Here is a 13,281-nt window from a genome sequence, read left to right as displayed (position 1 = left end):
CGTTGCTGTGATGAAGGCATATCCTGAGACATTGATGGAGTAGGACATGCACATGTTACGGAAAACACACACATGCATTGCCGCAAAGAGACGGTCGGTTATTAAAAATAAAAAGGGAGGGGCCAAAAAAATTATGGTAGGACTCGACGAGGCAAGGGCTCAACCACACGCACAGACGGCATCAAGATCGTCGTCTCCGTCAATCGACAGTAGCCGCATGCTTGGCACATTTGGGAGTATGGAGACATGCTACAAGGATAGCTACAAGATCAACCATTCTTGGCTCACAGCTCAAACCTGTACTGCCACATGACAGCTATGTTTTTTTACTTCTCCATCTATTTCTGCATATTAAGTCATAAAATCCCTCGATAATTGGTAAAGAGTAGAAGATATGTGCCATAATCAACAATTCAACACATATAGTTACAAAATAAAAAAAATATTATACTGATAAAAACACATCATAATCGACCCAACTTGCATGCAGAAGCGTTTTAAGAATAAAAGAAAATTAATACAAAGTAATATACCCTACTTAAATTAAATAGTGTTTTAAGTAAAAACTGATTTGTAATTCCACTAAAATGCATAATCAATTACTATATGATCAGATTGACAAAATATGACATTTTTATTTCGTCGGAGTTGTACGGTTGCAAATTAAATCAAAATAATTGAAAGCTGTAATAAAAGAAAATACATCAAAATCGCAACTAGAATAGTGCATTAAAGAGAATGGACCACAACCGGTCATAAAAGAAAATTACATGATTCGGTCACATAATCTAGGATGTATTATACATTGTGTAATAGTGTAAGGTACAAAATACATCCAGATGAGAATGTTCTGCTAACATTTAGGATGTTAGAGATTTGCACCAAGTTTATGAGCCATGATGAGCCGTTTATACTCGATATCTTGATGTTGAAAAAAAATTAAAACCGTTGCAACGCACGGGTCTTTTGCTAGTTACGGGACGGGAGGCGAGCGAGTCAGCGGGAGACGCGAGACCCATACGGTTGCGGGCACGCGGGAGCAAAACCAACCCAACCACGAGTCCAGGACTCCGAGCCACACAAGTCACGAAGGAAACCCGGTACAACAAAAGCAATAAATAGCTCCTAGCATGGCGTCCGCGGCGTCCTACGTACGCGCGCGCCGCTGTCGCAAGGGGCTTCCTCACGGCCCGGACGGATCGCCGCCTCCTCGCCGACGATGGCGACGCTGCCGCCGGAGCAGCGCACGCTGCGCGCGGCGCTGGACCAGCGGGGGCTCGCGGAGCCGCTGCTGTCGTCCTACCGGAGCGACGGCCACCACGAGGCGCGGGGCGATGGGCCCCTTCGGCGGGCGGCGGGGGCGGTGTGCGCGGCCGGCAGGGAGCTGTGGACGTTCTCGCGCAATGACCCCAGGAAGCCCGTGTACGCGGCCAAGGTGGCCACGGCGCTCGCTCTCATCACGCTGCTCGTCTTCCTCCGCGAGCCAAGCGACATTGTCAGCCACTCCGTCTGGGCCATCCTCACCGTCGTCGTTGTCTTCGAGTTCAGCATCGGTCAGTGTCTTTCTACATTATTTTCTTTCCGATCGCGATGAATCTATCAAGGTTGTTTTCTGCGATCCTTGAGCTAAACACGTCCGATTGTCTAGCTATATGCCCTAATGCACCGCCTCCTCGTCTATTTGTGATCAAATATTTTCTCCTGGAGCAAATTAATTTCTGAATAACCTAGGAAAGCTTTACTTTTACACAACAGAAATCAGCAATGCACCAGCAAGCAAATAGTACTAGGGTAATGCAGTGCGATCGCTACAATGGTGAAGTTTGGGTATTATTTTCCACTTTAGCTGCACGTCAGTCGCCTGAAAACACATTTTAGGTCAGTCGATTTCGGACGGAAGAAGCAGCCATTGGCTCTGGAGAAGCCCCTGGGTCTATCTTAAGGTGATAGGCAACCCTACTATCTATCTTAGGATGGCAGGTTATCCCATTATCTATCTTAAGGGTGTTGGGGATGGTGCAGGTTCGCCTGAAAAAACTGGTCATCGCCGGGGTTACAGGGATGGTTGGGGGGTGGCGGTAGCATGGCCGTGGGAGGAGGTTTAGGGAAAGCTGAGGCGGCAAGGCTGGCGCAGGAGCACCGCCGGCCGCAGGCGGTGGTGGCTAGCGGTCCGGCTAGTGGTACGTTCAATAGTTGGGACGTTGGGGAAGAAGAAGAAGAAGAAGAAGAAGAAGAAGAAGAAGAAGGAGGTGGGAACTGGAGGTTGAAGAAGCAATCCGAACCACTTGTTTTGCATCAGACAGCTGAAACAAATCGACTGATCCAAATAGAATTTTCAGTCAACTTACCCCTAGCCAATCCCATTATATTTTTCAATGCCAGCAATGTTAAACGGGTAATGGTGAAGTTTGGAACCATCGTAGCTTCTGCATCTTCGATGGCATCACGCCGTCGCGTACCCACCTGGTACTCGCCATCCAGTGCTAATAAGAAACTTCTTTTTTAGGGGTAGTATGAAACAGCAAGAAAGAAATGTGCTGTAATCATTTGTGCTATAATCATTTACTGGTGCTTATCGTTACAATGTACCAGTGGTTGATTTATTTTTTGTCTTCTCCATACAGGTGCAACCTTGAGCAAAGGCCTTAATAGGGGATTGGGGACTCTGACGGCAGGCGGGCTTGCTCTAGCAGTTGCTGAATCGGCAAGGCACATGGGCGACCAGGACATAGTGTTTCTCATCATCACCACCTTCGCCGTTGGTGAGTACTCCCAGGTGAATATCAGCTGATACCACCACTCAAATGCTCCTATACTCCCAGTTTGAAATTTTCAAATTCACTTGTTCCAACATGTTTGGGTTTTTTATTTTGCGAATGTTCACAACACATGTCTCTACAACTCCTAGAAATTTCAGATCAAAACTGAAATACACAAAGAAAAACAAAAGGACAAAAAATCGGACATGAATATTTTTTTCGAAACAGAAATCCAACATGAATAGTGTCAATAAAATACAGACAAAAGGATGAATAGTGTCAAAACCACACTATTCACATCTGGATTTGTCTTTTTTATCACTCCATGTGTTTTTCGAATTTGGTTCTGAATTTTTAAGGGTTGTAGACACATGGGACATCAAAATTTGACATCTTCAAACTGGGAGCATGCATGTGTGTGGTAGTACCACCTGATATTTCCCCCTACCAAAACAAGCTTGGGTATCAAATCATCATGCACACTGGTACTCCTACCACTAGTGAAGTTCCAACGTATCTCTCATAACTAATGATTATTTGATTGCCAGGATTCGCTACAACCTTGATAAAGGTGCACCCCCAGATGAAGCTGTACGAGTACGGGCTCCGCGTCTTCCTGCTCACCTTCTGCTACGTCACGGTGTCCGGGTACAACACGGGGGAGTTCGTCGGCGGCACGGCCGTGAGCAGGTTCCTGCTCATCGTCATCGGCGGCGCCGTCAGCCTGGCGGTGAACATAGGCATATACCCGATCTGGGCGGGAGAGGACCTGCACCACCTGGTGGCCAGGAACTTCGCCAGAGTCGCTGAATCCTTGGAAGGTACGAGCATTGACCACCTGGTGCTGGTGGCCAACTGCTTCTGCGCCACCTGGTTTGCTTCTAAGATCTGGAAAACCGCTCTGGTTGCTGGTTGTTGCAGGATGCGTCGATGGATACCTGACATGCATGGAGTACCAAAGGGTTCCTTCCAAGATTCTCACGTACCAAGCTTCGGACGATCCCCTGTACAGTGGGTACAGGGCGGCTGTCGAGGCACAGACGCAAGAGGAAACACTGGTCTGTCTTCTTCTTGCTCGTGCTTCTGTCTACGTAGGATTTTCTCGCGTGTTTCTAACATGGTTGTGTGTTGGCAGCTGGGATTTGCCATATGGGAGCCACCGCACGGGCCGTACAAGATGATGAAGTACCCCTGGCAGAGCTACACCAAGGTTGGCGGCGCGCTGAGGCACTGCTCCTTCGCCGTCATGGCGCTGCACGGGTGCATACTGTCGGAGATCCAGTCGGCGCCGGAGAACAGGCAGGTGTTCAGCGCCGAGCTCCACAGGGTGGGCGATGAGGCGGCCAAGGTGCTGCGGGAGCTCGGGCACCGGGTGAAGACCATGACCAGGCTGAGCTCGCCCAACATCCTCTCCGAGGTCCTCCACGCCGCCGAGGAGTTGCAGAAGAAGATCGACCAGCGGTCCTACCTCCTCGTCAACACGGATCGTTGGGGGGAGGACACCGCCGCCTCCACCACCACCTGCAGCCGGCACGAGGCAGGAGCCGGAGCCTCCAGGGACAATGAGGCGCCGCCGCCGCCGTCGGAGCACGCCGTCATCATCAACATCCCTCCAATGCACGATTCGGAGTCGAACACGTCCCTCGCCCGGATCGCCAGCGTCAACGTCCCTCCACTGCACAAGTCGGAGTCGAACACGACCCTCGCCCGGGCCGCCGGCGTCAGCCTCCCTCCACTGCACAAGTCAGAGTCGACCACAACCCTCGCCCGGGCCGCCGGCGTCAACATCCCTCCGCTGCACAAGTCGGAGTCGAACACGACCCTCGCCCGGACCGCCAGCGTCAGCGTCCCTCCACTGCACAAGTCGGAGTCGAACACGACCCTCGCCCGGGCCGCCGGCGTCAGCATTCCTCCATCGCACAAGTCGGAGTTGAACACGACCCTCGCCCGGACCACCAGCGTCAGCATCCCTCCACTGCAGGAGTCGGAGTCGACCACGACCCTCGCCCGGGCCGCGGCCCTCGGCAGCATGCACAAGTCGGAGTCGAACACGTCGCTCGCCCGGTTCGACTCGGCGGCGTCGTGGGCGGCCATGTCGTTGGCGGACGGCCTGGCGCTCAAGCCCCAGGGGTCCTGGCACCACCGGATGCCGCCGTTCCACCCGGGCCAGCCGCTCGAGGCCGCGGAGTCGAGGACGTACGAGAGCGCGAGCGCGCTGTCGCTGGGCACCTTCGCGTCGCTCCTCATCGAGTTCGTGGCGCGGCTCGGGAACCTCGTCAACGCCGTCGAGGAGCTCAGCGACAAGGCCGGCTTCAAGGATCCCGTGGAGCAGCCATCCGTGTTAAGCAGGGAGGAGACTGGTGTTTTTGGCAGAATGACCAAGTTTTTCAGGCAGAAGAGATGATGTGGACGGCAAGAGAAGAGACTATATAAAACACTAATTGATGGTTAATGGGTAGCCCGATGTTGTTCAATTAGCCAGACTTGGGTGTACCAAAGAAGCATGTAGAAGGTCTGATATATACAAGGTATACATGTAAATACAAATGTGAAAATTGGAGAATATGAAATGCTTTCTGATGCAGTAAAGTGAAACAGGGTGAGAGGAATACTCTGTAATAACCAAAGTTTTTAAATAGCGGTCTCTACTGCATTTAGCAGGGTCTCACTAAACAACGTCTTTGTACTTAGACTATTGACCGCTGTTATAACACTATGTCACATCTAGATGTGAGATAATACCTTACATCTAATTATGACATCATCACACATCAGCAGATAAACAAGAATCTGTCTAAGTTGGGTCTGGGCTTTTTAGTCTTGGTTGTTTTTTGTTATTGATTGGGCTTTATTGTTGTTGCACAAAATAGAAAAAAGAAAGGATAGACAGAAAAACAAGTTGTTCACGGGTGGATCTGGGCTTCTGGCTACAGCTTGTCTGGTGCCGTGACTAGGCTACATTAGAGTTTGACATGTTTGAACCATTGCATGTGGCCTCATGAATGAACGCACGAATAATGGATCTCCTTGGCGAAAGTATGAGGCATCTCGATGTAGAGCTCGTGAGAAATGTTGTAACTTTTTTTTCTGATTTTTCTATAAACTATTTGGTGAAATAAAAAATTATTTGCAAATTTTAAAAGTCCGCGGATTAGAAAGGAATGGGAAATTTGAAAGTTTTCAAGAATTAAAAAAGCCATCGAATACAAAAATATGTTCATGAAAAAAATGTCGACAAATTTGGAAAAAGTTCATTAATTTTTTTAAAACAATAAAACATGAATTTGGCAAATTCATTATTTTAAAAAATTCATAATTTTAAGAAAATGTTCATGATTTTTTTTAGAAAATGAAAAAGAAAAAATATGAATACTTTTTCAAATGTGGACATACAACTGGCTAACAACCCTTCTCCCGTCCCTAAATGCAGTCTCATTGAACACATGCAGTAGCGTGCCGAGGGTGGACTTGCAACTGAGCCAAAAAGAAGTCGGACCGAGTTTCTTGTCGAGGATGGACTTGCAACATGGACAATAGTGAGTCGGGCCCTCAGTTGCGTATCGAGAGTGGAGTTGCAGCTGGAGCAAAAGTGGGTCACTCTCCTCCCCCGGTTGAGTATCGAGAGTGGACTTGTAGCTGGAATAAAAAATGATCGATCTCTCGGTTGCGTATCGAGGGGGGGCTTGCAACTGTGACAAAAAGGCAGGACCCCAATTGCATGTCAGGGGTGTAGTTGGAATTGCAAGTAAGACAAAAATGGGTTAGCCTCCAATTGCATGTCAAATGTGGACTTGCGACTGGGATAGGAAAAAGCCCCCCCTCCCCCACCCCACCCCCACCAATTGCATGTCGGGGTAAAGTTACAACTAGGACAAAAAAGGCCGGCCTCCAGTTGTGAGTCAAGGATGGACTTGCAATTGGGACAAAAAAGGTCGGTCCCCGGTTGCGAGTTGAGGTGGACTTGCAACTGGGACAAAAAAAGGTCGGGCCACAGTTGGGAGTCAGGGTGGGATTGCAACCGGGACTAAAAAAGATCGCCCCCCGGTTGCGAGTTGAGGATGGACTTACACTGGGACAAAGAAAAGGTCAAACCTCAGTTGCGAGTCGAGGGTGGGATTGCATCTGGGACAAAAAGGTCAGACCCCAGTTTCAAGTCGATGGTAGACTTGCAATTGCGACAAAATGGGGCGGGCCCTAGTTGTGAGTTGAAGGTGAACTTGCAACTAGGATAAAAAGAAGGTCGGGCCACAGTCGACGATAGTATAGATAAGTAACAAAATTTGGTAAGGTGTTGGTATTTTAACTCCACTTGTCGATTCTCCTTATTATCCTTGTCTTTCTCCTCATCCTTCACAAGGGCATATTCATCCTCATCCTCCTCTTTCTCCACAAACACCGGAATACCGCTAACAAGTGGCTTGGTGATGTCGAATCTGACCTTCACCCTCATGTATTCTGCCATGGCCATTCCACAATCATCAACATCCACGTCTAAGAAGTCACCAATTTCAATCCCCCCCCCCCCCCCCCCCCCCCTTTCTTCACCTGATTCCTTGTTCATTGACCCCATCAACAGGTTGCGTCTTCTTGAATTCATATTCATGTAGGGTCTTGGTAGGGTTGAACTTGTCCAGCACCAGCAAACTTATGTATTGTCTAAAAGAAAAGGCAAACTTTTGATGAACATCCACAGACCATAGTCTAGTGCCTCCTTACACTCAATCCCCTTGAATGGACACCTGATCCATCCTGCCTAAAGTGCTTACTACTCTCACATGCTTACCTTCCGTACCTTGGCTGTTTTGTAAAACCTCTTAAGGGCCTCATCTTTAAGGCCGGGCATTAGCCTATTCGCTAAAAAAAATGTTTATCAGGGGAGACAACAGCTAACACATTGCCTACATCTTCCCAGCTCCTTGCTGGCTTGCATTCCTTTCTTCTCTTCTTCAGAGAGATTCAGGGATTTCAGCTTCCTCTCGACGCCTTCCATCGAAACACCACCCTACTAGCACCTCTCATAGTTTTTGTGACCAACCAAAGTATAAAGAAACGCAGGGGAAATCGAGTATTTTTTTAGAATAAGATATGAGTTTCTTAGAACATCAAAAATTGGTCCACTAGAAGGTGTATTTCTTAAGCAGGCAACATAAATAGAATAAGATATGAGTTTCTTTTTACTCTAATCAGCAAGTAGCTTTTAGGTTTTGGGTATGAAGCTGAAGAAACAGAGTGCCCCCGAATGACTCAAGAGCCTATTTGTATTTGTTATGCAGGCAACATAAATAGCAGCAGCAGCAGTATCCGCGTCTCTTGAGCCAGGATGTGCAATGCCTTCAACACTCAGGTAACCGCTCCATTACAAGGCGGCGACTAAGCTTCATTCAACGCACGCCAGTTCCTTTACTGCATGCAAGCAAACCCACACAACCGCAGGATTTTTGTGGGTCACTGATGAGCTTACTGTTTCTAGGCTCAAGAACAAAATGTATGTTGGAATAGGACTTCTGTCATACAAAATGACGTTGTGGCTAGCAAAATACTCCCTCCGTCCCAAAATAAGTGACTCAACTTTGTACTAACTTTAGTACAAACTTGAGTCACTTATTTTGGAACGGAGGGAGTACTAACAAACAAACACATTCACTTAACAACACGAGTACATAGCATAAGTCTGACCAATTTATAGTGGCCGGCATAGAGGGTACTAGTAGTACTTTGGTAACAGAGTTGCATGATAAAAGAAACATTATGATGAGTTCCAGCAGACTTGCAAGCCTCAAGCTCAAACAGCAGCAGGTAACATGATCAAGATCAACAGCAGCAGAAAGGAGACAAGCCAACGCTACAGCAGATGGACCGGACCGGCTATCACTTCACCCGGAAGACGCGCCACTCGGCTTTTTTTTAGACACGCCACTCGGCTTCACTCGGCTTGGCGCCCAAGTTCACCACAGCACCAGGCCCCGACACAACCTGCGCCACGACAAGTATGTTAATCAGTAACATTATCCGGGACAGTACCTTCATGCTTCAGTTCAGGGTACAACAGCATAACTATCACCAGAGAAAATTAAGCCAGATACCCTCATATTATTGCTATTATTTATTAAAAAACCACCAAGGCAGAAAGAATTCAGCTAGCTACTACTATTGCTATTATTAAAGAAAATTAGAAACCACTGGCAATTCCACTCGATCTACACCACATCAAGGACACCAGTGCGTACTAAACCCGTGTTATCTTACCGGTCTTGCAAGAGATGTCCCAGCTAACTGGTGCAGTTTGAATTGATGCAGCAATTGCTCAACAGCTGCCGGATCCGGCCTTGAATTCCTTCTTCTCCCAGCCAAATCCCAACATGCTTCAACCACGTCCACGTGCTGATCTGTGCCTGCGCGGGAATGAATATTAATCAAGTATTATGGCGTCATAACAGTGAATATTTCAGCCCTGACAAGATCCATTAATATGTGAGGCTTTACCTTCATTCCTACCCAGCTGAAGTGGACAGCTGAAACCATAGGTGTTCAATTGTACGCCAGGTCTTACAGTTTCATCTGAAGGTCACACAAATTCATCAGTTCCCATAGATACAAAAAATTCGTAGCTGGTGTCTTGAGACAGTAGAACAATATAAGTAGATCAGATGTATTCTATTCTGGATGCTTTTGAGCTACCAGGTCCTAATGCATAGAAGAAGATGAAGAGACACTAGTTTTTACCAAGGAGATCCGCCAGCAATTCCTTTGCTTCCTCAAGCGACCCTGCCCATTATTGGAGCACATGGTTAATAACTGTTGCAGATGTGTAGAAATTTAAGACCTATGCTAGCTGCTTAATCATGTATAAGGTTTTTGTAAGTACCAATGCTTGGAACCATAAGTTGCTGTCTGCAAAAAGCAAGGATGCAAAGGCCGGGGTGATCCCCCTTTTCGAAAAAAAAAAGCAAAGAATGTGGATATGTTCAAATGTCAGCAAAAACAAGTACTCCGTAAGAGCGAATTGAGGAGAGGGCTAGTAGTGAAGATCCATGTACAATTACCTCTTCAAGGCCCTGGCGATAGCTTCTGGTCGTCCTGTTTGCTTCTTCTTCAGGTAGCGCCTCCGGCTCCGTAAACTAGCGTAGATCAAATACAGGACGGCAAAATTAAACTGAGAAGTACTACTACTGAAATTAACAGGGAATCACTTCTACTGAAATTAACAGGGAATCACTGAACTGATTATTGTACGCCTTTCTGCCTTTAGATCGATGCACAGCACAGCTAGAAGGAAAGAATATTTTCTTTAGCAAACAGACATTCTACCTCTTTCTATAAGATTTAATGAAAATTGATAAAATCATTTAATAATATAATTTCTATGCTTAGTGTGTGACTCGTTATTTTTTCTTTTTAAAAGAAAAAAAACTTAGTAGCAGGATCGTGGAACCTGCCTGAGTAGGATCGAGTTTGGATTACGTACCCGGAAGCAATTGGGAGTACGTGGTGCAGCTTGTTGCTGGTGGCCAGCAGCGCGATGCAGCCTCGCAGCTCTGGAGTAGAACCAGCCAACCTGGAGACGGCAAGCGATGCCTTGCGCCGCACTGTCTCCCAGTCCATGTTGGCCCTGCGTTCCGTTCGTACATACGTACGTTTATGAGTGAGTCCGCACGAATTAATCTATCTTCTTTTGTAATGGAGTGGAAAGGCAGAGGAATTAATCTAATCTATCTTGGCCGCGCCCCGGATGCAGAAAGAAATTGCATGGTACGTGCCTGACTTCGTCGACGGCGAGTATGGACAAGGAGAAGGAGCGGAGCCTCAGATCGGCGTGGCTGATGGCCCTGCCGTTGTCAAGTTGGAGGTAGTTCCTGGGCACGGCCTTGTCCACGATGCCGTCGACGGCGCTGGCGAAGCGGTGGTGCATCAGGAGGAATTGACGGAGGACCTGGGCGCGGAAGCTCTTGGGACTGGCGGGCGGCGGCAGGTACCTGTCTAGGTATTCCACGGCGTCCAGCCACTGGCCCCGCACGACGAGGCCTCCCAGGTGCCGCAAGCTCATGTGCGCGCGCGTCTTGTTCGTCAACCTGTTTTGAATTTGATCAAGCCGAGCCGAGCGAGCGTCAGGAAAGAAGCTTGCTAGGGAGCCATTGATCTGTTCTTGATTTGAATTTTGAACTGCTTTTCATAGCGCTTAGATTAGAAGGAAATTTTCAAGTTTGAACAGAAGCGTGCGTACTCGCTGTAGGAGTCGTAGAAGCCTTGGTCCCAGAGGAAGGCGATGAGGCGCCGGTGACGAAGCCGCGTCACGCGCGGATGCTCCGGCGGGCTGGAAAGCCTGTGGGCGGCCTCGCCGACGGAGTCGTCCGCCGGGCCGGAGCGCTTCTCGGCGGTCTCGCCGGAGAATACGATGGAGGCATCCATCACTGGTGATTGGGATGGATATGGAGTGCGCGCGGATTGAACACGACGCAGAAAGAGCAAACATCTTATATCGAGAGCGGCGGGATAGCCCACTCTCTCTTGGCTTTACTCCTTTTTTCCTCTGGTTTAGAGGCTGAGATGGGCACCGTTGGTTGTTGAATCAGTTGGGCTAGTGTGTACGTAGACCACGGAGGAGAAGTGCACCGGGCCATTTGATGCTACCGGTGCATCAAACTTTTTTAGAACATTTTTAAATATTTCAAAAAAATTGAAAAAAATCTAGCACACCACCATAACATTAATGTATGTTGTCATAAAATTTCGTATCAAATTTCGAAGCATAGCTTGAGATATAAAAATAAAAAATTCGACATTGAATAGTATATAACACAAGTTGGGCTTTAGATTTGGCCTACTATCACACTGATGTCAAATTTATCATTTTTGTATCTTGAGCAATGTTTTGAATTTTCATACAAAATTTTGTGAAAATATATATTTGATGTTATGCCAATGTGTTAGATTATTTATTTATTTATTGAAACATTTTAAAATGCACTAATGCGTCCGGTGCACCGGTAGCATCACAAGCACCGGTGCACCAGATACATTCTCGTATGGACTCAGTTTATTTCTCTAAGCATGTGCTAATACCTTTTCGACTTTTTGGTCCAACCGTAGGAAGTTAGACCTTACGCAGATAATCGACCGGATTTTCCTTTTTTTAAAAGCAATTTATTGTTTTTATTTATCAAAATGAGAGTTTTTTTTAACTTGTGGCATACTTTATTCAAATCAAATAACGGTTACATCACTAACAAGTTCAGCTAGGATAATCTGCGGAGGATCACCCTCCCAAAAAATTACAGAATTAGAATCATAGGAACTCCTAGCAAGCTCGTGTGCCACCTTGTTCTCTTCCCTTGGACAGTGAGAGTACAAGACTAAACCAATACTTTGAGCTAAATGAAAACACTCATTCAGAGTAGCAGAATAAGGACTTGGGATATCAACTTCCCTCTTGCATGGTTGGATAATCTCAAGACAATCAGATTCAAAGATCACATTTGAGCATCCCCACTGGTCCGCTAGCTCCATACCATTCTTCAACGCCAAAGCTTCCGATGCAGTGGCATCAAACACATGCATAAAGAGAGTTGTTGACCCAGTAAGAGCCTCACCCAGTGGTTTCGAAGAACCGCCGCTGTGGCTCCGCTTCCATCTTCTGTGAAGCATGCATCCACGTTCACTTTATAAAGATTTGGAGAAGGTTTAGACCATTTGACATCAGGTACACTAGTCGCACTCCTCGAGCTAGCATAATTGGACGTTGTCGCATGTATGGCGAGTGCTGTTTTGGAAGGAATGGCCACACCTTCGGCCTTCACAGTTTCCCTTCTCTGCCATCAGATGTACCAAGCTCCAACCAAGATAGACTCTTGCAAGCCGAGATGTTGCAGTGTGGTTGAATTACGCCTTTGATTTGAGGATATTCTCAAGCACGACACTACCAAATCGGTCCAAAACAAGGGCTTGGACGATCGTTTCCTAAAGACTCAAAGCTTTCCACACTTCGTTAGCTCGAACACATGTAAACATGAGATGTCGCAAGTCTTCAGCTCCCCCCTTACAAACATGGCATTGTCCAGATACCGGTATATGACGATTCGCAAGGACTAACATACCCGGTATCATCCCATGTAAAGCCTTCCAACCAAAGATCTTTATTTTACTAGGAACTTGAAGCTTCCAGAGAATCTCCCTAACTAGGTTAGACTTTGATAGTCCAGCCTCATCTCTTCTGATTCTCGCACCAAATTGGTGTTCCCACTCAGTATAATACACGGACCTGACTGAAAAGGAGTACGTCCAAGTCTTGTGCCAGGCAACAAAATTCTCAATTAATTGTGTGCTCAAAGGGATCCTCAAAATTCTTTCAACATCGACCGAAACAAAATTGTCCAAGATTAAATCTTCATCCCATCTCCTTGTCCATGGATTAATCAACTCATCAACGGTATTCATAAGGCAAAAACCGTTCCAGATATAACTTTCCTGGATGGTCTACTCGGTATCCGGTGATCATCCCAAATATCGATATTACTTCCCAATCCCA

At 47.0% G+C, this 13,281-nt stretch overlaps 1 protein-coding gene across 1 annotated transcript; it reads left to right on the top strand.

Moving 5' to 3' along the window:
• The first annotated feature begins 1,128 nt into the window (after positions 1 to 1,128).
• On the top strand, positions 1,129 to 5,452 carry LOC123141749 (aluminum-activated malate transporter 5-like). Its single transcript, XM_044560824.1, has 5 exons — positions 1,129 to 1,553; positions 2,625 to 2,762; positions 3,308 to 3,580; positions 3,681 to 3,817; positions 3,895 to 5,452. Exons 1-5 carry the CDS (start codon positions 1,220 to 1,222, stop codon positions 5,161 to 5,163), a joined length of 2,151 nt encoding a protein of 716 aa, XP_044416759.1. The 5' UTR covers positions 1,129 to 1,219; the 3' UTR covers positions 5,164 to 5,452.
• Positions 5,453 to 13,281: the final 7,829 nt, after the last annotated feature.

Source organism: Triticum aestivum, chromosome 6D (assembly GCF_018294505.1).
Source record: "Triticum aestivum cultivar Chinese Spring chromosome 6D, IWGSC CS RefSeq v2.1, whole genome shotgun sequence".
In the NCBI taxonomy this organism is placed as follows: Eukaryota; Viridiplantae; Streptophyta; class Magnoliopsida; order Poales; family Poaceae; genus Triticum; species Triticum aestivum.
Note: the sequence above shows the minus strand (reverse complement) of the source record. Positions and strands in the feature narration are given on the sequence as shown.